Source organism: Lepisma saccharinum, chromosome 4, assembly GCF_977018435.1.
Source record: "Lepisma saccharinum chromosome 4, izLepSacc3.1, whole genome shotgun sequence".
NCBI classification, from domain to species: Eukaryota; Metazoa; Arthropoda; class Insecta; order Zygentoma; family Lepismatidae; genus Lepisma; species Lepisma saccharinum.
The window spans coordinates 111,534,896-111,562,629 of record NC_139232.1 but is presented as its reverse complement, the minus strand read 5'-3'; the positions used below and the strand labels follow the sequence as shown (position 1 = coordinate 111,562,629).

The 27,734-nt window shown below is 37.4% G+C and overlaps 1 protein-coding gene across 1 annotated transcript in view; it reads left to right on the top strand.

The window, feature by feature from the left end:
• Cmtr1 (Cap methyltransferase 1) overlaps positions 1–26,224 on the top strand; it is a 64,832-nt gene extending 38,608 nt beyond the window's left edge. Inside the window, exons 10-18 of the mRNA XM_083121153.1 lie at positions 5,279–5,411; positions 8,742–8,927; positions 12,071–12,267; positions 13,605–13,733; positions 19,843–20,056; positions 21,055–21,171; positions 21,791–21,906; positions 23,277–23,385; positions 25,714–26,224. Of these exons, the coding sequence (XP_082977279.1) occupies positions 5,279–5,411; positions 8,742–8,927; positions 12,071–12,267; positions 13,605–13,733; positions 19,843–20,056; positions 21,055–21,171; positions 21,791–21,906; positions 23,277–23,385; positions 25,714–25,846 (1,334 nt within the window). The 3' untranslated portion in view covers positions 25,847–26,224. The remainder of the gene's footprint in view (positions 1–5,278; positions 5,412–8,741; positions 8,928–12,070; positions 12,268–13,604; positions 13,734–19,842; positions 20,057–21,054; positions 21,172–21,790; positions 21,907–23,276; positions 23,386–25,713) is intronic.
• The last annotated feature ends 1,510 nt before the right edge of the window (positions 26,225–27,734 follow it).

Here is a 27,734-nt window from a genome sequence, read left to right as displayed (position 1 = left end):
AACTGTAGGTCCAGTCCCGATTAGCCTCACTGTGCATAAAGTGTACTTAAAACACCAAATCAATCAATCCTTGAAGCAATTCTCAGTGTTCCTGCCCAAATTCTCCATACAAGAGCTGCAATCGAATATTGATGTGACATTCCCAGATTTCACAATCCTTCCACATTGCAAGATCTTTAGCTCAGACTCCTGTATACCCAGCCATTATTGAAAATGTCGGTGAACATTTTAACATGCTCCCTTTTCAATTGGAACAGTGCTATCCCCCCGTGTATTGCATCGTGCTATGAAAGCACATTGTGGGTATGGAGAGCCCCGCACATTCTCAATTTCGACAGTAGTGGAGGTGATGTAATCAGTCTCAAGCTCCAGCTACTTTACTCACCCCTCCTCCCAGTTGCCCCTATAGAGCGACCATAAGGAAAAGAACCTTCGGCGAAAAGTCTCCGTGTACCTTTCCCTTCTTCCATCCAGCTCGAGTCATAAGGAAGCATGCTCCACTCTGACCCTCCCATCCACGTGGGAGTACAGTGCACAGGAGTCACGGGTCTGCACAGGTTTTTTTTTTTTTTTGCTTGTGGTTCCACTATAGGTACCTGTTAATTAAAGCCTTAGTGTTCCGTACCATGTACAGTTGGAACCAAGATGGCTGCCATAATATTCTCAGGACACTAGTGCCTACTGTACAGGGAGTGAATATTCTGTGAGTGTGGAGAAGCAACGCTGTGAGATGTATTGCAGGCTCTCTGCAATTAATGTATTATTTTGCAACAAATACATCATATGTATATATTTTGAGTGTAGTTATTATGTGTACTAGTCTGTCTACAGCATCATAACCATTCCTGGAAAGGCTACAGACAGTGTCCGAAACAAGAAGAGTGCTTCCTGTTGGTCAGCGGGTGCGAACACTGGGTAATCCCCAGAATCACTTTATGTAGGTGCTCTGTGGGAAAAAACGTGAACCCTCTTTTTGCCCTACTGACTGGATCACAAAACAATAGCAACCATACTATATTATTATTATTTAATAGTGATGGGCCTATATGGAAATTTTGGCCATACCCATTGGTTGTCGATAACCAATATTCTACCAATCCAATATAAAATTCCAAAATGGCTCTTGAAAATCCTGAATGAGTCATTGACCTGTTTAGTAATATCAGTTGACTGCAATGCAAAAGATGCTGCATAATTAGACATTTACTTTTGAAAAAGTAGGACATGAAGTATATATTTATGTGGCCGCGGTGGCTCAGTCTATAACGCGACTGACTACCATGCTAAAGGTCCCGGGTTTGATTCCCGGCCGGTTCAAATCCGGGAACTTTTCTAACGTTGGAAGCGGCCCCGGCGCCCACCCAGCGTCGAATAACATGGGTACCTGGGGGAAACCCTGGGGGGTAAAGGCGGTCAGGTGTGTGATGCTGATCACACCACCCCCACTCACGACCGGATGAAGAAAGTGTGGGGTGTTACCCCCACACCCCCTATACACCTTCATGGCGTGGTGCTAACCACAGGGGAGCACTTTACTTTTTTAATTTTTTTTTATTAAGATTATATTTTTATATTCATAAAAATCCTAACAAAATGGTAAACTATTGCACTAAATTATAAGATATTTATAGATATATTGGAACAGTAAAATTACCGGTAGTTTCACTGATACACCAATATGGCTATATCTGCTGGTACCGATAGAGAACCGATTAATCGGTCCCATCCCTATTATTTAATGTTCCAAGGAAGTTATGTTTAAGTTTAAATAGATGTTCTTGGCTTCAGTGTTGGACAAAAGCAGTAATTGTTGAACCCTAAATCTACTGAACCCAAATCTATGCTCATACAACCAAAATATGATAATAACAGTTGGGCTGAAAAGTTCGTAGGCTAACAAAGTAAAAAATATTTTTTTGACAAAATTCGATTTTATTATTCAATATAGTTGCCTTCGAGGGCGATACAACGATTATAGCGGTCATACAATTTTTCGATGCCATTTTTATAGTACGATTTCTCTTTAGCCTCAAAATAGGCCTCAGTTCCGGCGATTACCTCTTCATCAGTGCTAAATTTCTTTCCAGCGAGCATTCTTTTAAGGTCTGCAAACAGGAAAAAGTCACTGGGGGCCAGATCTGGAGAATATGGTGGATGGGGAACAAATTCGTAGTCTAATTCATATAATTTTGCCATCGTTTTCATTGATTTGTGACACGGTGCATTGTCTTGATGAAACAGCACTTTTGTCTTCTTCAAATGGGGCCGTTTTTTCGTGATTTTAGCCTTTAAACGCTCCAACAACGCTATGTAATAATCGCTGTTGATGGTCTGGCCCTTTTTGAGGTAATCGATGAATATAATACCATGCGCATCCCAGAATACTGATGCCATAACCTTGCCAGCCGACTGTTGCGTCTTTCCACGCTTTGGATTCGGTTCATCACGTGCAGTCCACTCGGCTGACTGTCGATTGGACTCTGGAGTGTAGTTATGGAGCCATGTTTCATCCATTGTAATATATCGACGGAAAAATTCGTGTTTATTACGGTTGAATATCGCTAAACATTGCTCCGAATCATCAAAACGTTGTTGCTTTTGATCGATTGTGAGCACGCGCGGCACCCATTTTGCACACAGCTTTCGCATGTTCAAATATTCATGCACAATATGTCAACACGTTCCTTTGATATTTTTAAAGTCTCAGCTATCTCGATCAACTTCACTTTACGATAATTTAAAATTATTTTGTGGACTTTTTTGATGTTTTCGTCGGTAACAGCCTCCTTGGGGCGTCCACTGCGTGCATCGTCTTCGATGCTCATTTCGCCTCGTTTAAATTTAGCAAACCACTTCTCAACGGTTGATTTTCCTGGTGCAGAGTCCGAATAATGTTTATCAAGCCAAGCCTTGGCTTCAACAGTATTTTTTTCCGCCAAAAAGCAATGCTTTATTAACACACGAAATTCTTTTTTATCCATTTTTTCACAATAACAAAAGCTGCTTCACTCACAATGCTATATCTCAGGAACTAATTATCCGGCAGCTGTGAAATTTATACACGTATCTTTTGAAGGTTAGTACTAAGTAAAAATCACATGGATTTAATTCTAGTAACGCCATCTATGAGTCAGCCTACGAACTTTTCAGCCCACCCGATATACGAATATGTGAGAGTGTCATGAGATTTCGAATTACATCTAGTCTTGTTACTTTAGGTACACGAATAATGCTTTGATGCCTTGGGTGAACATACAATAATGTGCACAGAATATCTAGGAGGCGGAAGTTGTGGTCAAGCCAGAGTTTGGTTCTAAGCTCGGTGGGTAATGTTGGAGCCAGTTGATGTTGTACTTGTAGCCTGTAGTCAGTTATTTGAATTTCTGTGTACACCACCGTGACCGAGTCAATTGTAGCTCTTGATATGGGGAGTGAAAATTGAAGACCAACACTTTTGTGGAGTCGAATTGCCCTGGCAGTAAGAATAATTCAGTGTGTCTACCAGTCTGGAAATCCTGGGAAAGGAGGTAATTTACTTCTTCTGGAAAAGTTGTGGAAATGCCTGGAAAGTTGAGTGTGTTTCCAGAATAATCAACCTTTCTTTTAGTAGTACGCTAAACGTAGATTTTTGAACAAGAAATTATGAGAAGAAAGAAAGAAAAAAAGTGCTACCCGTGCTTTGCACCATGCCATGAAGGCATATAGGGGGTGTGGGGTTAGGGCCCCACACTTTCTTGATCTTAGCTGAGCTGGGGATGATGTGATCAACACCATGCCCCTGGCTGCCTTTACCCTCCAGAGTTTTCTCCAGGTACCCACTTTATAGGATGCTGGGTGGGCACCGGAGCCGCTTGAACAGGTTGAAAGAGTTCCTGTTCTCCACTGCCGGGGATCAAACCTGGGTCTCTCGCATGGTAGTCAGATACCCTAACGACTGAGCTATCGTGGCTATGAGAGAAGCAAGAAATTTAAAATTTGTTGTAGACAAAATACTTCTGTTTGATATACTGGGTATTGCTAGTGGCTAGAGTAGAAATTGTACGGGGTGTCCGAATTGAAACGCCCTAATTTCAAATACTTATATTAAACATAATATACAGGCAAGAACAGTTTGGTAGGTGGTATACGGTAGCTCAGCTGTGGAAATTTTAAATAGGTAATGAATAATTTTGTATCGTTCCAGGGGGTGAAATGTGAAAATGACAACGATAAATGATCCTTACTATTCATTACCTATTTAAAATTTCCACAGCTAAGCTACCATATGCCACCTACCATACTGTTCTTGCCTGTATATTATGTTTAATATAAGTATTTGAAATTGGGGCATTTCAATTTGGACACCCTGTATATTAAGTACTCTAGGAAAAGGGGATGATATTTTGAACTATTTTCATGTAGAAATCTACGATAGTAAGTTGCTATTGGAATTTTCCACTTTCTTGTTGCAGTTTTTAGGTTATGTTTGCAGATATTAGAATTAATATGTATATTACTAAGTTTTACAAAATTATCTATTATTTATGCTATAATTGTTATGTTTCATGTAAAAAAATGTTAACCCTTAATCAGTATGTGCCATTACATTGAAGCTAACCAGCAATTTTTGTTCACACACGTATTACATGTGAAATAAATCTTCTAAAAACTTGATTAAGTAGGATTCTAAGTGTAGCTAAAGTGTAGTGACCTTCTTACACTCATGTTTAAATATGTTAATTTCACTAATGCCTTTAGTCTGGAAAATTTCAGTTGATCTGGAAAAATCCAGCAATTTTATTTTTACAAAATTGTAGACATCCTAATAATTTTCTTTTTTTAATTAAATGAGAGCTATTTTGATATTCAGATGGTCTCATGCAGAATTCTATCAATATCTGAAACCAGTTCAAGGATGTTTATTTGTTGTAATCTGCAAGAGTATCAGTATTGGTCCTCCTCAGCCCTTGTTTCTTATTTCCAATCCATTAGGTCTGATGAGATGAATGAAAGTTTATGAAATGTCACTCTATATAATAATTAAAAGTATGTTTTTATAATATTAAATAGCAAATACAATATATTATTTCTCTTGAAGTTTATGGTTCTTACAATCACATAAACAGAGTTTTTTGATGTAACATTTCAGAACACACGCTCCCTTCATCAGACATCTATTCTTTGTTGAATAATTGCAGACATCTTGTTTACAATAATCCATTCATTTCTTTATTGCATTTGTGTTTTGCTTCAAGTAGCTTATCATAAAAATATCTAATTATATGTCTATTTATTGCAGGGGGCCATTTTGTATGCAAACTTTTTGATGTCTTTACACCATTCAGTGTAGGTTTAGTTTACTTAATGTACAAAGCATTTCGTATGGTTTCAATCCATAAGCCAAACACAAGCAGACCTGCCAATTCAGAGAGGTAAGTATAGAAGTTTTATTGACATATTCATTAAAATATAATTTTTAAAAAATAAAATGGCATTGCAATAATGTTCTTTCTAGTTTATGTGAACACTTGCAGCAAATTCCAAAACTGTGAACAATAATTATCTTACCTTGTGAACTGAACTTTTCCCTTCAACTTTCCATTAATTTGCACATATTCTGAAATTACTATGTAAAGTAAAATAAAAGTAAAGTGCTCCCCTTTGATTTGCACGAAGGTGTATAAGGGGGTGTGGGGTTAGGGCCCCACACTTTTTCGATCTCGGCCTAGCTGGGGGTGATGTGATCAGCACCATGCCCCTGGCCACCTTTACCCCCCAGTTTCCTCCAGGTACCCACTTTGTATGATGCTGGGTGGGCACCGTGGCTTCTATGACTATGTTCTTTCTTAAAATGTATATTCATGCTAAAGAAAGAGGAAGACAAAAAATACTGTTGCCTGCATCCAAATATCCATATTTGAAGATATTCTGCATTTCTTTTAGAATTTGTGGATGACTTGACATCATAATAAACTTTTTGGCCCAACAGCCCATTGATGGCCAAGGCTTGCCTAAACAGCTTCTTATTGGGTAATACATGACCAGCTCATTGAGTTCCATTTCTGCTATGTACAGTCTGTCACAAAAATATAGCACCAGTGCGTTTGTGCTCCACTATGAATTATGTGATCGTCCGGCAATTGAATGATATAGAAAACAATTTCTTTTGTTCTGAGTCTGTGAACCGGACAAGAGCAAGGGTGGAGCCATGGTCGCATAGAGGGTGGATAACAATCATGATTTTTATTAAATCACGCTAAACATGCAATTTTTAAGAGTGGTGCTATTTTTTTGATGATGGACTGTACTTTCCAGACTGGATAATCCAAATATCTGGATAATTTAGATGATAGATGTCCAGGTAATGCATGTTGAATGATTGATATATAAGTACCTAATATCGAGACTTCTGAAATTCCTGAAATTTTATCAAGATGTGATCATCTGTTTGAAGAAACAGCACAAAAATAGCAGTAAACTTAATGGTATCATGGTATCATGCGCTCTTTGAAATTAAATCTACCACGTGTGTTCCTTTGTCTATCATTGCCCTTGTCTTGTTCTTTCCTCATTCTGAACCCAATCACATCTTGTTAGGTGCTTAACCCTGTGGTTGGTTTGTTAAAGCTTTTTTTTTTCTTTTTTTTCAGTTTCAAGATTTTTACTTTTTCTTCCGTAATCTCTTCGTGGTTTTACTAAATTATTCTTCATTGCATTTCTCCATTTTTTATGTCTTTATTTCTCGGCAGCTTTCACATTTCACCTTTTCAGCGATTTGCTCTATATTCTCTGTACTGGGCCTATTCGTGTCACTCCCTCTTTTTCTTCCCTTGCTGTTGTATAATACAAAGGTTGATTTATTTCCACAAAACTTACACAAAGGTAAGGATTATATATAAAGCTTTGCATTAACAGTGCATGTGAAAATTTATGCTTACCACTATGATAATCCACATGAAAATAATGATCAGGGACTTTACTCTTCAGCAGCTTGACCCAAGAACCTTCGTTGTAATTTAATAAAATAATCTGATTTTTTTTTTACATCAATTTCTTTGGTAGGGCAGCAGCTGCTTTTTTACAAATGTTAGTGATCTTAACTACACATAAGCCAGATAATGAATATGTGCTTCTTTTTATCTGTTCATGCAATAACAACAATAATAAAAGAGTATTACTTTGCTTATTTTGTTATTATTATTATTATTAATACTATTATTATGGTGTGATGCACTTGGTTTGGATCCTTTCCTGAAGTATAGTTCTTCATGCATCCCTACCAGATTACGCTTTTCATCACTCCTTTCTGTCTCAAGATATGACATACCATCCGGCATCTTCCTTGGAAGATTGAACATTGGGTACCTCAGGACATCGTGATTTCTTACTCTGTCTATCCTTCAGAACTGTAGCTGATGTACAGTGTTATTACAAATAATCTTTCCGATTACAAACTTGAATAACTCACATTTAATAACACTCGGATACATGAAAGGGAAACTCAAAAAGTTTCAGTGGTTGGTTCAACTGTTGCATAGTTATTGATTTCGTCGCTAGGGGCGATAGGAGAGAAAATGGCTGCCCAGGAAGGCATTTTGTGTGCTGGATTTTCATGTCTACCAGTCTGTTATAACTGTGCAACGTAATTTTAGAAGGAAGTTTGGTGAAGATGCACCCAGTGGGCCCAGTATCCGTAAGTTGTATTCTGACTTTAAAGCAAGGGGATGCATCTGCAAGCGAAAGTCAACCAGTCGTCCACCAGTAAGCGAGGCAACTGTGGAGCGTGTGAGAGAGAGTTTCGTACGAAGTCCACAGAAATCCACGTCCACAACCAGCACAGAATTAGACATCCCGCAACCAACTGTGTGGAAGATTTTACGCAAACGTTTGTGGTTCCTTCCTTGCCGTCTGCAATTGTTGCAGGCCCTGAAATCGGACAACAAAACCAAGAGACTGTCTTTCTGCGAGGACATGCCAATCGAAATGGAAACTCATGATTTCACGGAATCATTGGTGTTCAGTGATGAACCTTCTACCTGTCAGCAAAGTACACAAAAATAATGTCAGGATCTGGGGTCTGAAAAATCCTCGAGGTTATGTGGAGCATGGATGCGACTGCCCCAAGATGAATGTTTTTTGCGCTATCAGCCATGAAAAGGTGTATGCCCCTTTATCGATGAGAACATAATCACAGGGATTTCGTACCTACAAATGTTACGACCATGGCTTCTTCCACAACTGGAACAGGATATCGAAGGTTTAATTTTTCAATGGGATGGTGCACCACCCCATTTCCACTTAAATGTCAGACGTGAACTGAATAGGCGACTACCAAAGAGATGGATTGGGCATGCTGGCCGTGACGATAGTGAACGTTTGTGTTGGTCTCCATGTTCCCCCGATTTTACACCCTGTGACTTTTTTCTCTGGGTTTTTTGTCAAACAACAAGTGTATCGGCCACCTACCATCCAGGATCTTCATGTTCGCATCACAGAGGCCATTGCATTAGTGGATCGTTCAATGTTACAACGTGTATGGCAGGAATTGAACTACAGGCTCGATGTGTGTCGCGTGACACAGGGAGCTCACATTGAGTACATGTGATGTGATTTTGTGAACTAAATGTAATACAAAACTTTTTGAGTTTCCCTTTCCATTGATAACCACTTTCATGTATCTGAGTGTTATTATACATGAGTTATTCAAGTTTGTAATCAGTGAGAGACTGATAGTATACCTCAAACTTTTTTTTTGTCCATAGGTATATAATATGCAAGTGGAAAAGAGAAGACACAAGTGACATATTTCACCATTTGTACAACACAAATGTATGGCTGTGCAAAAACGCAGGGGTTAATTCCAATTCTGACATTGTTGAAGTTGTTCCTCTACACATTTTACAATCCGACCAAGATTTCTTCAATTACATTGTTGAATCCAATAACAGGTATGTATTACATAGCTTTAGTTCTCGTTAGTGTTTAAAGATTTTTCCACGGTGCCCAAGTCAGAATGTATGTCTATCTAACGCTAGCAATGCTTGGTTGGTGTGCTTAGGTTGCTTTCCTTAAGTTAGAAAATAAACACATATTTCAAATTCAGAAACATTTTATTTGTAAAAGGTACTAATTAAGCATGTCTTTGGATTGATATGGTCAGATCTAAAACCATGTGTAGACTAACATTTAACCTTTACTGGCCCGATGATACCATATGGTATCATGGTGCTGATTACGAAATGGATGTACTTTTTGGACCTTCATACTCTTATGTTTAGGTGGAAACTCGAGGTCTGGAGCAAGCCTGAAAAATTCACATTGATGACCCCCCTCCCCCTATCCACAACATATCCATGCCACATTTCCGAACAGAGTTTCACATTTTGGCTCATTATTCAACTTGTATGGCACCCAGGAACATGGAACATGTTTCATTCTCTTGAGAAATGTCCATTCTTTGAAAAGAATACTAAGGTTTGCACCTTCTCTCCAAAATAGCATGGGAATAGGGGGCAAACTCCAGATTTTTGTATTTTCCATTGAAATTCGGGGGTCAAGTCCCCTTCCTCGGTCCGGCATTCTGAATTGTACACGGTTGCATGCGCTGATGTTTTAGCTGCAAAACAAAAGTTTTCTGAAATGGATTGCTCCCATAGTGGCTGAGTTATAACAATTTTCCTCCAAAGAGTGTTTGAATTTAAAATTCACGCCGAGAAGCCTGGACCAGAACGGGGTTACTTTCTTAAACCTGTTCGGCCATCTAACGGTTAAGTGTCATTTGAATGAAAATATTAGAACATTTCATGGCACCACGGTGACCAGTGCCATGGTGCACACTTTGGAAACCACTGGACTAGATCATATTTTTATTAGATTGTAATGGTTCTTGAAACTTGCAGAGCTTGAGAGAATGGAAATTTGTGGATACCTAATGATCTTTTAATGACTATACAGTGATAGAAATGTGTGATTTGATTTGATTTAGTTTATTTTACTTCGTGTTTTGTGCCTCTTGGCTAATTTGCGAAGATGGGAATGAGTGATGAAATGATGAAATTGATGAATGGACATTCACAAACAACCAAGCCCGACCGGGATTCGAACCCGGGACCCTTGGCGTCGAAGCGCGATGTGCTAACCACTCGGCCACAGGGTCGGGCTAGAAATGTGTGAAAATAAACATGTGATTGTAGGGAGAATTTCAAGTGTAGCTCCACATACACTTAGTCCTAGAAACAGCTCTGTAACAGTAAAACTGAATGAGGTACGGGGCTGCAAGTTATTAGCAGGCAAACCTAGTGCCAGAAGTCGCTCTAGGAAGCATAAAGCTTGTGTTTGAGACCGTTAGTTTGGTTCCAGGCAACAGCATTGTTGTGAGAGGATATATTGATTTTGACCTTTGATTTTTTTATTCAAAATGTCATACTCTGGAAAGTAAATACAGTGTTTTTATCTGATTGTCTTTCATTGTGGAGTTCTGAATGTTTTCAGCATTTAGTAAATGCATATAATTTAAAACTTATGATGTTTTCTGTTGCATCACTTGTTCAATTTTTACTCATAAAGGTGGCGTTACCATATGGTAACACTATGCAGATATAGTAGTTACCGGCCTTTTCAATAACTACTTCATTTAATCTATTATTGCATGTAAAGTAAGAAATTTAAGCTGTAAAGCCTCTTGTCTTTTGCATGGTTTATTTATTTCTATTGCTTTTACCTTATATTTTATTTTAATAATAATACAAATAATAATAATTATAGTAATAATAATAAATATAATAAAATAATAGTAATAACAGATGACCATTTCATGGAACATTTTCTGCCTGTTCAATAGCTCAGCTTTGTTGAGTCTGTGATCCTGTATTATGGAGAACATTCCTGCAAGCTATTTATTAGAGGTAAACCTATGAGATTTGGTTACAAAGCCTTCCTGGTGCTTGAAAACCTTCTGTGGATGCCTCATTCGTTCTGGCATCTATCGAGGCAAGAGTGCAAGATATTTCACTGACATTGAAAACAAATTTAGAAAGACAGCAGCCCCTCTTATCCATATTCTACATGAATTTCCGAGGCAAGAATTATCCAATCTTGAATTTGGATGGAAATCACTCAAAACTATATGACATCATTTCGTGTTGCATCTAAGGGAGCTTGACGGCCCATTACAGCACAAAGGAAGGTTTTGAAAGACATGTGGTATGCTGGTGGTCCACCAGTAGTGTTCGCATTGGACATGTGAAATATGTTGTTGGACTTTGTGTTCCATGTTTCATACGTTTCTATGACAAGGGTCTCCCCAATTGCAGTAGTAACGTTGTCACCTTGTAATGAAGGGGTCCTGCATTTGATACACTGTCAAGGTACATGGTACAGTGGTTCCGATCCCTGTCCAGTCCCGATTAGCTATCCTCACCTGATTATCCTCAAACCAAGATACAATGGACCCTACTTTATGGACAGGGCATTGTCGTGCTGATAGAGAAAAGGGCCCATTCCAAACTATTGCCACAGTATGGGCAGCGTGTTATTGTCTAAAATGTCCTCATAAACACCACTGTTCATGTCGCCATTGACAAAATGAATGGCTCGAGTCCAAAACATGAAAGACAGCCCCAGACCATGACAATACCGCCACATTCACTTGGGTGTCCGGTTACTTTTGGCTATATAGTGTATGTACATAATGTAAATTAGGGAACTTAAATGGAAGAATCCGAGCGTTGTTTATTTTGTAAATAAATGTGCAAAGCCCATTACCCGGTAAGGGTGGTGTGTTGCGGAACAATTAACATGACAGAATGATGCACTTATATAGAGACTATTTATAGAAACTGCTGCATTGATATTGTTTTTGGCAATTTTACTGATATTATGCAGTATTATAGACTGTTACCAGTGAAAACAAGCTACTCTCTCCCATTCCTATAATATACCATTCTTCATGATGTATTTATTAATTTCTTATCATCATTAAATTTTGTTTCATCCGAAGATTTCAGAATTGATCTTGCGAAACATGGATATTCAATTAGAAGCTTAAAATAGAATTTTCTTACTCTGCATTGTATTCTTTACTTTCACGTAGTCTTGGAGAACGTCAAGTAATAAATCTGACCAAGATAGCTGCCTTTTGCAAGGATGTTAACCTGATCGAAACAAGGCAAGCTGATATGAAGAAACAGTGTTTGGAGTTTTGGGGAGTTGAAGACAAGGCACGGACGGCCCCTCCTAGGACACCTCCAGACGTGAAGTATAGTGCCCTCATGCAAGGCATGTCTTCAGGTACGTACTTGGAACATTTCCTTTGCTGGTTATGTAGCATTCACCGTGTATATAATTTGATTGCTCGAATTGTCGGGATTTCCATTGACGTGGAAATATTTGTAAAAGTAAGTGGAAATCAGCTTAGGAGTGAAAAGGCCATGCAAGAGAAGTTTTTAAAACCATTCAAAATTCTGTAAAAGTGAGGGAAATTGAATTTTTTCGAGGCGAGTGCCAGGAATAGACTGAAAAAAAAAAAACATATTGCACATTTTTCTTCAAAAAGATTTTTGATTGTAGATATTTTGTTTTAAAAATATTTTTTATTTTTCTTCCTTTATTTTCAACAAAATTCAATAAACTTTGGATTATTGTTCTCTGGTTACCAGCCAGGTTAATTTCGTGTCAAGTGTCCAATGTTTCAAGTACATACATTGCTCTCATCATCATGGAATGTTGATTGGAGACCAGAGATCTTGGGGTTTGAATCCTGGCCTGAGCATGTGTGTTCTTTGCGAGTGTCCCTTCATGATATCACTCATCCTCCTCGTCACAGTCAAAAGTGGCAGAGAAGCAACATATAAGATAACCTAATGTAGTCAATCAACCAACCAAGTATAAGGTTAAATATGTGTGTATGAAGCAGGGGAGCTTGGACTCTGCTCTTTGATTGGTTTGCTTTGGACCCCGGTGTTTTGGTGGCAGATATCATGCTTTTACAGATAAGTGGATTCCAAGCATGACTTGAGTTGGAGTCTCATATTCCATTTGAGGTTTGTGCTTTCTCAAACAATGACTATGGCTTCCTTTACTCTTCTGTCCCAGTAACCAGCACATTTGCCTATGATTTTGGTATCTGCAAATTAAGTTCTGCGACCCTTGGTGATGCTGTGTTCTGCTTGGAACAGCCAGATGTAGCTTTGATGATCATTTTGTCTCCGTTCAGTGGTACATTGTTTGTCCTATCAATGATGTCCCACATTCATAAGGTATGTGGTATACTCCTGGGATATAGAGTTCTAGGTCATCCTTGACTGATCGGAGTAGGTGTAGGGTGTTAGGGTCATGAGTGGTGGTCTATGGACAGTCTTTACTCCTTGCCTGGCAATTATGGTTAATTTCCTGGAGATGTGTCCAACGAATGGTAAAACGGTTGACAAGATGAGAGTTTAACTCACTACTCTATTGGGGAGACTGCAGACTAAACAATTTTGCAAAATATAATCTGTAATATAAAGGAAAGAAATTGTTTACACCTTAAATTATGTAGCTTTGAAATTAAGAAAACATGGAATTATGTTTGCTAGACTAACATCCTGCAATTTTATTGGCTCTAACTATTGTTACTGATCTCACAGGTTGGATGTTCGAGCCAGATAAAGAGCTGACAGAAACATCTATGAAGGAGTCCATTAAGTCCGTCTTTGATTGGAGATGTGTCGTCGTAGGAAGCACTGAAAGTGATAACACTTGTTCCTTTTTCCTAGGTAAGTTCAGTTAAAGTAATATCTGTAACTGATGAATACTGCATGTTTATAATTTGAGGCTGAAAGTCCAAAAGGCAAGTCTCACTGTCAGTGGTATGGATTTAGACGTGTTAGTAACCAAGGCTTTAGCATCTGGACCCTCAGCTAGTTCAATTCTGTATGAGGATCGTGTGTGTTTGTGATTGCCCTTCATTAATGTCATCTTAGGCTCAAACTTACACCATTCTTCACACCATTGTACAGCAGACCGCACGAGAAGATCCACGATAGAAGTCAAGTGACGTAGCGGTAGGTGGAATCCACTATTAACACGTTAACTGCCGGATGAAATTAATATTCACTGACAGCGCCGTTAATGCCATTGGGTAGTGTTTCTGTTGTAAAATAACTTCATGTTATCAAATTTCTAATTTGGTTTTTATTATATTGATAAATCAAAATTATAGTGTGTGGGTCCTATGTGACCAACACAACGCCAACAGGAAAACATTCATTCAGTGCTCCACTGGGGATTGAAAAGCAACAATCAATTTCACGAAAATGTATTATTTTCTTTGAGCTTTATATTTGACCTGCTTAGTTTGAAGTATTCTAAACAATACTACCCAACACAATACACTATAAACAAAAGAATTTTCAATAATCGCCCACTTTCATCTTTTCTTTGTGAATGTTTCTCTTTCCGACAACAAATAAGGAAATATTTATTTTCATTTTCGGTTTAGTGTGTTTGTTTGGAATGTTTTGCTGTTGACTTTTGCCACTTGGCTAATAGCTACAATGGCATCCAGACGCTTGGATGAAAGGGAGATTTGCCAATATCTTGATATGTCAGAAGAAGAGTTTAAGGACTCGGAAGATGATCCAATATTTTCTCCAAACAATACAGAAGATGATCTTACTACTTCTGGTGAATCTGATATTCAGTCACAAGATGTTTCTTCTAGCCAGGGTCAAAATGGAAATCCACATCAGACAGTTTGTGATTTCATGTAGAATTGACGCAGGGATGCTTGCCCTTGGAAAGCCAGAAGATTTTTACTCACTGATAGTTGATGACAATGTTTTCAGTATTATTGCAGAAGAAACAAATTTGTATGTAACACAGTGTCTAATGAGTGGCGAAAGTGATGTCCCACCATCTTCTAGACTACATGAATGGGTTCCAGTGACTGCTAATGAGATGAAGAAGTTTTTTTGCATTAGTAGCCTGGATGGGTATAGTACAAATGTTGCAGTTGTCTGACTACTGGAGTCAAAATTGTGTATACAAGAACACTTTCGCAGCATCAGTTATGGGAAGAAATAGATTTGAGCTAATTCTCCGAATGCTGCATTTTTCTGACAATGGAAAATGTGCCCCTGGAGATAGATTACACAAAGTTCAATGTTTGGTTGATATTCTCAATGATAAGTTTCAGGAAGTATATGAACCCGGTGAGTTTGTCTTTGTTGATGAAAGTCTTGTACCCTTCCGTGGAAGAGTAATTATGCGTCAATACCTGAAACAGAAGAGACACAAGTACGGCATTAAATTATTCAAAGTATGTACTGGCAACGGCTACACTTACAATGTGAAAATATATTGTGGGGAAAAAATTGACGGAACAAAAACTAAACCAGCTGCTTTGTAGTGTCACTGTGTGACAAAATACTAAATTCAGGTCGTACTGTGTATACCGACAATTGATACACAAGTGTAGATTTGGCAAATAAACTTTTGGATGTAGATACACATCTCGTAGGAACACTGCATGCAAACGGATGTCCCAAGGATATTGTTGAAAAAAAACTGAAGAAAGGTGAGATGATAACCACTACAAATGAGCGGGAAATCACCATATTGAAGTGGAAAGACAAGAGGAACGTGCGTATGCTCTCTACAAAACATTCTCATAACATGATGTAAATTCAAACAAGGGGTGGTACAACACAAAAGCCTGAAATGATGTGTGAGTATAATAAAGGTAAATCATCAGTTGATCTGTCTGATCAGATGGCTGCGTACTCGTCCCCACTGCGCAAAACTGTGAAATGGTATCGCTAAGTAGCTATGGAACTTCTCCTGAACACCGCAATGGTAAATGCTTTTATTTTGTACAAAGAAGTTACGGGTGACTCCATAAACATGGCTGACAAAAGAGGACGGAACTACAACAGGTTCACCTGGCGAAGGAAGACCTCTGAAAAAAACGATCCTATCACACAAATCAAACAAAGGAAGGGCCAGTTCACAAAGTGTGTAAATATTGCAAGTAGAGTGCCACACACGTAAATTTGCCGTTGCGTAGAAACGAATTTTCGTTTCGTCTCCCTCTCTCTTAGCATTATGTGTTCTACCCTGCTCGAAAACCTTCGCTATTGTTGCCACATTGTCATTCCATTCCTGGACACACTCGCGCAAACATCATTGAAAACAATTGAATAGCGCTTCAGCTCGCGGTTCCCACCGTTCGGTAGGGACGCTAATGTGGCAATATAGCACGGCGTAGTGCTTGCTTCTTTTATGCAGTGCATGTTCATTGGCTAGCTAGTAACTAGTGTTGCCAACTGTAATAATGAAGCACTATTTCTGTCACGGAAGGGGAAAAGGCAGGTAAAGTAGCGGTGAGTTTTGTTGGATTGGAAGCTCCATATTTTTATTTTATACTAAGTATTTGACCGGTTTGACGTTGTGTGCGTGTATTGCGTGTGTGTATGTAAAAGTGTGTGTTTGCTAATGAACGTTAAATTCCATAATGCCTCCAGTTCTGTCGAAGTTGAAATCAAAAACCTTGCATAGCCAAGCTCGGGAAATTCTAAGCAACGTGCACGAGTTCATGAAGGAGGAAGCCAGTCATGGTGTTAGCATCCCAATAAAGCATTTTGGCAAGAGAGCAGCGAACAGCAGCAACAAATTGTTCATATTTCATAATTTTGGAATTATTCAAAATAAATAAATAATGTGGCTCCAACATCATTTCAACTCTGGCTCCGGCACGTGTTCTTGTAGAAATTGCATAGAGGAGGCTGTCATTTTTGCTACTTAATGCGATACATATTGTTTTCTGTGTTAAAATTGCCATGCTTTGATGGGTGACCAAGTTCATAGCAGGGCCGGCGGAAGGGGAGGGCGAACCGTCCCATCGCCCAGAGCGGCAAAATTTGAAGAGAAGAAAAAAATAAGCCTATTGAAAACTGTGATCGAGCGAGATATTCTTTTGCGCTGAATAGTATTGAAATAGCATAAGAAGTCTCATTATTTATTTTATATTTTGATGTTTTAGTTACGAATATATTGATTTTCAATTTTCCGTTGCTGCGTAATGACCGGGGGGGGGGGGGGGTCGAAATAGAGCGGCATCTGCCGCCACCTCCCAGGGAGGCAAAATGACTAGCGCCGGCCCTGGTTCATAACAAAAGAAAAAGCCGCGCAGCTTATCGTCTAGTGGCAGTATATGTACTTGTTATTGTTGTGGAAGCCGGCATCCTTTGTAAATGTACAACAAAGGCAACCGACTGTCGCCGATCTCAGAGAGGAAATAATAATACTGCTTCAGGAGGAGTGTTATGGTGCAATTGTAGCGGTTTAACACGTTGCCATGTTATTATCTGCCGTTGCAGTTCCATACCAGTGTATACGGGTTTTGGGAGTGAAAAGTTAGAACGCCACCAGTGCATTAATGCAATGAAAAATAATATATATATTTTTTTATTTTGTTTGAAATCACTCAAATAAGGAATCGTATGAAGAAGTCTTCTTTGCAGCATTTTTGGTAATTTTTACGTATGTGTTAGTTCATATTTTGCGAATTTTTAGTCCATATGTATGTAGCTACATACATAGTCACTTATTAGTACATATTAATCCTAGTCCTGGTATAATGCATGACGTTTAAAACTCAACGTTAGATAGACCTGAATTCTCTAATTTTATTGTTGTACGTAACAGCTGTGCATCGGCGCACCGCAGCGATTTTTCTATCTGCTCCATTAGCAACACTGCTTCTTTAGTTCTGTCGCGCATTGCACGGCAGAATTATCTGCGCTGGACTCTACTGCTATGAATTGGTCTCTGAAAAAGAAGGCCGAAACACAGCAGCGAATAAAGTGAAGAAGGTTGTTACTTTTTGTGAAGGGTGTGAAGGTAAACCACATATGTGTATTCCTTGCTTCAATAAAGTTCACGTGGAGTGATCACAGTTTTCAAGTGTTGTCTGAAACTTTTCAAAAGTTTTGTGAAAACATTTGCAATGCAGTAGTGTAACTCATTTCTTTTACAAAAATATGAATATTATCTACTGTATGTGCTGTATTATATATTTTCCTGTTCCCAAAATATATGCCATTGTATGAATACATATTTAAAATGTATGCTAATGATTATCCTGTAAGTTGGTACATATTATAAAAAAAATATAAAATAATACAAAATTATAAAAAAAAATATTAAAAAATAAAATGAAACATATATTTCGAATTAGACGTTACAACGTCGGTCCCGTGGGACCAACGCGGCCTCATAAGAAATCTTGATGTCGGGACCGGCAAGACAGTTAACGTGTTAAGGCTCGGATGAACCTGCTACCACCAAGGCAGCTGTTTTCAAATTTTCCTCTCCTTTTTAAAAACCACTAAGATATTTCAAAATCTGGAAAATTGCATGTGCTTAGCATTCCATCTAGAGCATACATGTGAATTTTCATGTGGTTTACTTTTGCTGTTGTCTAGATAATATCAATAGTTTCATGATTACGTAAGTATGTTAAACTATTGATAATATCTAGGCAACAGCAAAAGCAAATCACACGAAAATTCACATCCATGCTCTAGATGGAATTCTAAGCATGTGTAATTTTCCAGATTTTGGAATATCTTAGCATCCTGTGTCAGAAACACAGGGTGGGTACTCGCCAGAAATTTCTTGAATTCTGGGAATTGTGCATGCATTCTGCAAAACTTTTTCTCTGTAGACATGAAAAATTACAGCTTTTATTTATCCAAATCCCATTGAATTTATAGATATTTATAAATGCCCTGAGGCAACTTTTTCACAGTTTAACTTTTATTTGTATCGAGAAAGGAAAAGAAAGCTGCATAAAAATAAAACAGAATTCTCTCAATCCGTTTACTTTGTTAGTGTCTTTTGCAGAACAGTCTATTAGACAGATGGAAAATTATTGCAAGATAAGGTGTCTTGAAGTTGATTAGGTAAATTTTGAGTTTGAAGTCTTTATAAATTAACAATTTTTCATAGATTTGTATATTCCGTAGCAATTGTGATTTGTGTTTGCAGAATTATTTCGAGCCTGAATGTGTGAAATGGCAAATGTAAACTCCGCACTTTAAATTAAATATTTATGTATTTAAATATGGATATAACGTTTAAATGAATTGAATTAGAATTTTTGGTAGGATTGGAACCACACACATCATTTATATTGTTAATTTATTTGTGTGTAGGGGGCAATGGGGAGGGTGAGAGGTGGTAATATGTAAGGTTGAAATAGAGAAAACATCTGCTCGTACCCTTGAATTTTTGGAAAGTTTGCCTTGAAAACTCTCATGAATTTTGTTATGGTCCTAGAGTGGCCAGCAGTTGTTGCAGTACATTTCTTTGAACTTCTTTAAAATACAGGTTAAATAATGTACAGGATAAGCAATACACAAGTATTCTGTACATTGAAAAGGTTGCTCCAGATTCACGATCATCAAATTATTATTTTTTAATCTCAACGTGCTTCACTATGCACTGTAACACGTTTCCTCCTTACACCTGCCATAACTCCTAGAAAACCACGCAAAGACGACAAAAATCAACTCCAGCACACTTCCAGAAGGACACTGACCCCAGCGGAAGGTTTCCTGCTACTCCTAAGATCTGCAAATGGGCTTGACTTTCCCTTTACCCCAGCACTTTGCCTTCTTTCATTTGGAGATCTTCTTGTAGGCTGAGTCCTGTGCCACTGTCTGAAGATCATTTTGCAAGTTTAAAACATCTGAGTCACTTTTTATTTTCCCAAGAAACTTTTATGATCTTAATATAAATTATATTGCACTCATATGATTTCCAGCATGCAACAGTTCGTCAAGTAGTGTGTGTATATATATATATATATAATATTCACAGGCATGGGGCGCGAGAAGATATTCCAGATGAGAGGAGGAAGGTGGCAGAAACTTGATTTGGCCTTGGAACTGTCGCCTGATACTTTAGTGTATGGAGAGATTGTGCAGGAATTAAGAGGCGAGGGAAGGTCTCAGCGGAAAATAGCAGCTCTTCACATCATAGATGCTCTCTTCCTTGGTGGAATAGACATCCGACACCTCCATTTGAAAGAAAGGTATGAAAATAACCTAACCAAAATATAAATAACATATATTTGCTTTTCAGTTAAGTGTTAAATACAGTGGAATGAAAGTACATATTTCAAGAAATCGCTTTAATTTTATACATAACCTTATTAATATAAATTTATACAAAAGAAACAAGGTTGTGATTCATTAATACCACAAATCATAAGATTTTATTTTTTTGTTATTTTGTGTCATTTTTCTGCTACTTTTGGCTAATTGTGAGGATGAGCAATGAATTAATGAAATGGATAATCACATGGAAATGCCCTGGCCTGGACTTGAACTTGGAACCTTTCAGGTTAAATTGTGAGTTAACCATTCACAGGTTTGACCATCATGACAACAGATAATGTTCACATGTTTTGTTTTTTTTTAGAAGTTAGCATTTATTCATACAGATGTTGTTTCTGGCATTTTAAATTGACGCAGATGGTTACTTAGAAGCATAATGATTATAGTCAAAGCATGTGTGAGCAAAGTAACTTGAATAATCAGTGCCATAACCCAGGAGATGGAAAGTCACACATTGGTTTACAAGTCAACACAAAACTCATAAATATGTTTGTTATTTTAGTTTATTTTTTTTATATTCTCCTATTATGTATTACCAGTTCCCAACATTTAACATTTCTGCTAAGAATTCTGAATAGTTAAAAGTGGAACCTCTTTTTGTTATTCCAGACATGGAAACACCACAATAATTTTTCAGTATAGCAATCAGTAATTGTTTTTTAGGTTCTGAATTGTAAGCAGTGGTCTAATTTCTTGATAAATTAAATTTTTACATGCCTATTCACAGATTTTTTTTTATTGTGCCTTTGTGATCGAGGGGACTGGAATGCAACAACAAATAAGATAGGAGTGGTAGTGTGCAACCACAAATCCCCCTCCATGCAGTTTCTTTGAGAAATAAAACTGAATGTTCAGTTGAAAATTGCATGTGTACTTTGTTTTTAGTAAAAAAAAAAATTGTGTTCTCTTCCAGGCACCAGCTGTGTACCAAATTTGCCAAAGCCGTTAACAAGCCCAGTCGTCCCGAGTACATACCCATTCGAGTAAAAGAACTCTTCAGGTGTGAAGATTGTGGGCACATATTTGGGAGGTAAGCATGTTCTTTCTGGCATTATAAAATGGTCATTTTAAAGTTATATACTTAATTGAGTAGATTAAAAAAGGGTATTTTTAAGGAATGCATGAGTTTCGTGTCTGTTGTGCCTCAAATGCAAATGGAGTAAATGTAATTGAGTCTAAAACTCTGCCATTTTGTTATACATGGATATAATGAACCATTTTTTTGTTCTTCATGGAACATTTGTAAGTTTGTATTGGATTTGTTATAATTGGTTATCAGTTAATTTTATATCAATAATGTATTGGTGAAAATTCAAGGCTACGTAATGTTTTACTGTATTTATGTGCAACTTTTCACTTTTGTAAACACTTTGTTTTTTCTGTAGTAGAAGAAAGCGAGGTATAGGGAATTTTTTGTAAAATTAAAATCTTCTAATTCAATTTTTTGAAATGGGGTACCAAAATTTCTCTTCCCACAAGAGTGGAATGCTTTGAAAAGAAAAACAAAACCTATCTACAGTAAATTGTTTTCCTCCTACCGTTATTTTTAAAATTTATTTATTTATTTTATATTTAGCAAAAACCTCCCATCGTGATAACCTCTTGTCCACTAAATGTTAATGATTTTGTGGTTCTGTTCTTAAATTTAGGTTAGAAATGCGAATTACGAAGAAATCTGGGGGAATGCCACGCTTGGTCTACTGCTTCGAGGATGAAGAAAGGTTTTTCATTCCTGGAGGAGTGATGTTCTTCAACGCAACAAAAGGTACAGAGTTTGTGGCCGAGTTTCTTCAGTATTAGTTATATTTAGAACAAAAAATAGTTTTTTTTATAAAATAGTGAAGATAATTCTGAAATTGAACACTATCAAATGAGTTATAGTGATGGATCATATGATTTGGAACAGTATTTGAATTCACTGCAAGATTCCCTTTTATGTTGGTGTTATGTCAGGGAATCCAGGTGACCAGGGAATTGGTTATTTAAGTGGTGGCATGTTGTACGTGTTGTCAATGAAACTTCATCTTGGTCTATTAAAGACAATAATCTAAATGCATGTACCTTTGTTCTTGAAATGTGCTCAATAATTTATAACCACCCTGTATAAATTTGAATATGTAAGTTTTCCACTGGTACTACATCATAGTATTCTACCAGAGTTTTGCTATAAAATTTTGATACAAAAATAGTCAATTTCGGGTTCAAAAGTGATTCAATAAAATTTTGCTGTTATAGCGGTGAAAAAGCAGTATATAAAATGACATTTTGGTTTTAAAAATGTGAATATATTCTCAAATTTGATTTAAAAACTGCACTTACTACACAAAATAAACATATTCTTTCTAATAGCACATGTATGTCATTACCAGAATAGTATAATTTAATTCCTGTATAAAGGGGTCCATTTTTGCTTCTCAAATATTTACAGCAGAATTAATCCATTTTTTTATGAATTGCATAACTCATAGGATTATTCTGACTTCAGATAGTGTCGCATCGGTAAATAAACTCTAAACTTCGTGTTGAAGAGTCTATTTTGCATTTTGCAGTTCATTTTGCATCATTTCGTGACAAAACAGGGTGCGAAAATGCACCCCACATGTTTCACAAACATGAGAAATTAACATTACAATGTGTTATTTCACATTTCGTGTTTTTGTCAAAAACAAAATATGCATGCCTCTAATAATTTCACATATGACAATATAATCACAGGATGCATTTCCACCCTCAATGTTATAGCAAATATAATTAAAATTAGCATGATGTTCAGGATAGTTCAACTCTGTGAAAGTGTCTCATGGTACTTTTGGATGACTGCAGAAGGTATCAGCCAGTATTGATTATTGAATTTCAACTAATACTTTCGAATACTTATACTACATTGGTATTGGTTCAGCCCTAAATGAATGTTTGCAATTCTCAAGTGTCTTTACTAGTGTTTTGATTTAGAAATTGTAAATTATCAGTTAAATTATATCACCTAAGATGTATCAGAAAAGACTTTACAACTTTAAACTTTGTATTCAGATTTACACAATGCTATGATGTGCCAGAATGTTACAGAACATTTGAAGTTTGCGCTGGTTATGTAACTTAAAGTGCTTATGCTCAAAATTTTACCTTTTTCACCAGACCCATGGACCATGGCTTTCAGCAGAAGCCAACAGCGGAAGTACTGGTTCAACACACACAATAGAGATTCTTTCTATGAATGCCCAAAGGAATCTATTGCTGATTTTTTGTGAGTATTGATAAATAAAAATTAACTCATCAGGGTACTTTCATTTGTAGGAAGCAATTTATATTTTGTTTTACAGATGATGAGAGAATGGTAAGACAATTTTTTTCTCATTGCTTACAAATACATGACTGTAAAATAATTCTTGAAGTTTTCCTGGTGGCGAGTGATGAAGAAGTTTTCTCGGGATATGAGCCAGGTGATTTCTGGATAGGCTTCCAAGCTTTCGAGAGCTAACGTCACTCATCTTTAGGCATTGAAGTGCAGAGATTTGTCAGGGTGAGGTTGTATGTATTTAGTGTGGGAGGGATCCAGTGTAGGTGATGGGCCAATCAGGTGCTGTCTCCCCGACATCCACACACCCAGTCGATTATCGCTAACCACGTTGGGTCAAGTTTGGTCTCGTGTCCATGTTCAGGTTTTCCATTTTGACTGGGTATGTGAACGTTGGAGAGACAACACCTGATTGGCCCGTCACCTACACTGGATCCCTTCCACACCAAATACATGCAATCTCTGCACTTCAATCCCTGAAGATGAGAGTGACGTTAGCTCTTGAAAGCTCGGAAACCTATCCGGAAATGACGTGATATCCTGAAAAAATCTCTTCATGTCTGTAAAGGTTATCTCCCAATGGACATAACTGAATTGAAAATGTATTGAAAAACATGTTATCAATAAACATGTAACTAATTTGTAACACACCATGTCCAGAAGGCAGCCTCCTCGATTGTATAGTGGTAACATTGTAACCTTGTATTCAAGGGGTCCTCGGTTCAATACCCAGTGGAGGCACATAATTGTTCGGATCCCATTTCAAACTGTAAGTCCAGTCCTGATTAGCATATCTATGCACAAAGTGCACCTAAAACAGAAGCTCAAACTTAAACCACGTCCAGAAAACATATTTCTTACCTTAAAAATGTCAAAGTTCACAAGATAATCACATGTCATTCGTGCATCATCAAGTTAAAACAGGGACAGTTGAAAAGGCTACAGTGAGAATGATGGTTGGCTCAGAAGTCAACTCATGTTGACATCCAGTAATCGGAAGGTGGAAACTTCATTTCTCATATTATCATACAATTAGAAAAATACAAGAACAAGAGAATGCACCAACATTGGATTACATCATGTGTTGGCTTCTGACCCGACCATTATTCTCGTCCTTCCTCACCATAGCCTTTTCATCTGTTCCTGTTAGTCCCTGTTTTACCATGATCATGCATGAATGTTGTGCGAAATGTTGTTTTAGTGTGTGATGTTTGTGCAATGTTTGTTTTTATCTTGTCGACTTTTTAAGGCAAGATAAGAAGTAATTTGTGCTTCTTAGTTTAGCACCAACATACGGTGCCTAAAAATAACTTTCACTCTCTCTCGGGAATCTCTGGGGCAGGATGTGACTCAAGAGGACTCAACCAATGAAAGCATGATAGGGAAAGGGATTGCTTGGAAGGGAAGATGTGGCTGCAGCTACCAGGTGTTTGCAGCAGCATGCACTGCTTTCCTCCACCCACTCGTTTTCTTTACCGTTATGCGTTGCATTGATCCACAGACTCACTTCAATGTTTCATCAGTTGCACTGTTCAATATTTTCTTTGTCATACAACCATTATTCATCCTGTGTACAGATCCCCACCAGCTAATTCAGCTAACTTCAATATGCAAAATAAAGTCGATACATATTGTAGAATATATTCTTTTTTCATTTACCATTATTATTAATTGATCAATGTTCCTCAGAATTTTCCTCTTACCATGTGAGCTAATCCAGGGAAATAATTAGTGAAAACAAGATTCGTACAGTTTAAAGTACAGTTGTATCAGTAAAATCTTTGGCCATATCCATCTTACAGCAATTATCATAATGAAATAACAATCAAAAGGATTAATCGGGATTGCAATTATGTTTAGAGGGACGAGTGTTGGAGAAACATGGAAAGGCATCTGTTTGTTTTCAAGGTACAGATGATAAACACCCTGTAGCAGCATGTATTGATGTGAGTCAGAAATTTGTATTCATCACATGGGCCTGGGTTGGTTACCAACCACATATGTTGAAGTTTCAAGCATGCCCACTTACCACTTGTCTTTTACATTTCCCTTATTACGATTAATCATATTTTTCCTTCATTTTCAAATATCAATCTTCATGTATCTTCATACGATACTTACCCCAGAACCAATTACACACATCCTTTTTAGCTCCCTGCTTCCAATTTTATTCCTGATAAAGGTTTCCATTTAGAAGATTGAAACTACATAACACCAAATGTGTGTTTCATTGTTAGTTTATTTAAATGTATCAGTGAACATTAATTCATTTTGCAGATTGTGTTTCAAGAGAAGACTGACTTGGTGGTGGGATGAAGGAGTACAAATTGTGGATTCTCACAAACGCGAGAAGGGCAGAGTTCACAGGGACACTTTGTTACTACACATCCAGAAGCTGCTGCCTCAATAGCCCTCTGGCTGCAAAGCAAAACTTGTTGATTGCCTGTGATTTTCTTCAATTTTTTTTTTTTAATCAGAATTTAAAATGTAAAACTTGGTGCTGTGCTCCAGTACAAAAAGAAATATTTCTTCATTAAAGGAAATGTACATATCCTGTATTCTGTCTGAAGTACTTAGTGTTAATTAAGCCAAAGGTTTAATGCTTGCTGATGATTTTTTTCATTCTGCAGAGACATTCTATGTTGGACTTGCAACTGATAGCGAGTATTTATTTTACCATGCTTGTATCAGTGAGAACTTTTAAACTATTTGGAGAAAATGAAAGCCATTGAATCGTGAGATACACTTGTGCAACTTTTTTTTTTTAAATAAAGATTGTACCACCCTTTATTTGTTGTTCTTGATTAGTGTATAAGGATATGCATGAATATTTATGAGTAATGCTTTTGCAATATCTAATCCAGAGATTGTCAAATCAACAAACCATGAAGTTTCTTCCCCAATTTGAAAATTCATAATGATCTACCTAGTCTTACCATAATTACTGTCACAAAGTTTTAAGTAAATTGACACAAAATGCTGAGAGATATTGTAATATCCTAATAACATTACTGAAATGGATGCATGACAAATCAAAATCACAAATCATTATTCAAAATAGCCATGCTTAGCACGCACACATTCCGTAAGTCTTTGTGGCCACGCATCAATTGAATTACGCAACACATCGACTGGAAAATGAGCAACTGCCTTCAGAAGAGACCGCTTTAAACTTTCAATATTGGGATGTCTCTTCTTGCAAGCCATCTCCTGAAGCTTGGACCACAATTTGTAGTCCAAAGGGTATAGGTCCGGACTTGCAGAAGGCCAATCCGAAGTGGAAATTAAGTCTGGTACATTTGCTTCCAGCCACTGCTGTACTGTTCGGGCCCCATATGTTGGGGCTGAATCCTGCTAGAAGCACATGTTCTGACCATGGAAGAGAGTGTTGTTGACATTCTTGACTAGTCTCTCAAGCACTGTCTGCTGGTACACTTTGCTGATGTTTTTACCCCTTTTTCACAGAAATGGAGCGTGTCCTCATAGCAAATGTTCCAGACTTCATTTCCACTTCAGATTGGCCTTCTGCAAGTCCGAACCTATACCCTTTGGACTACAAATTGTGGTCCAAGCTTCAGGAGATGGCTTGTAAGAAGAGACATCCCAATACTGAAAGTTTAAAGCGGTCGGTCTCTTCTGAAGGCAGTTGCTCATTTTCCAGTCAATGTGTTGCGTAATTCAATTGATGAATGGCCACAAAGACTTAAGGACTGTGTGCGTGCTAAGGGCGGCCATTATGAATATTGATTTGTGACTTTCATTTGTCATGCATCCATTTCAGTAATGTTATTAGGATATTAAAATATCTCGCAGCATTTTGTGTCAATTTACAACTTTGTCAACTTTGTGACAGTATTTATGGTAAGACTAGGTAGAAGGGTGTATAGCAGTGGCGTATTCTGAGAATTTGACCTGGTTAATTGCAACAATTCTTATTTATTCTGTATACTTATTTATTATATGCCCCATCTAGATAAATTAAATATAATAGAGACACCAATGGAAGCATGCAAGTACAGATTGGCCCCACTTGCAATTTTTGTTTATTTCTTCATATATTTAAACATAAATCTGTTTCAATGTCATAGGAACGCCAGTATTATTTATTTTAGAGACAAGTAACAATTAACTGGTGATTGTAGATAAGAATGCCTATTGACATCTTTTCATGCAGATAATCGACGTGAATTACATCATGCATACACAAGAATTAAATTGTATTTTATTATGTAAATGTTTGATGACAATGTTGTAGATGGTTGTGCTTCTTTCTATTCCTGTAATACAATTTGATTTCA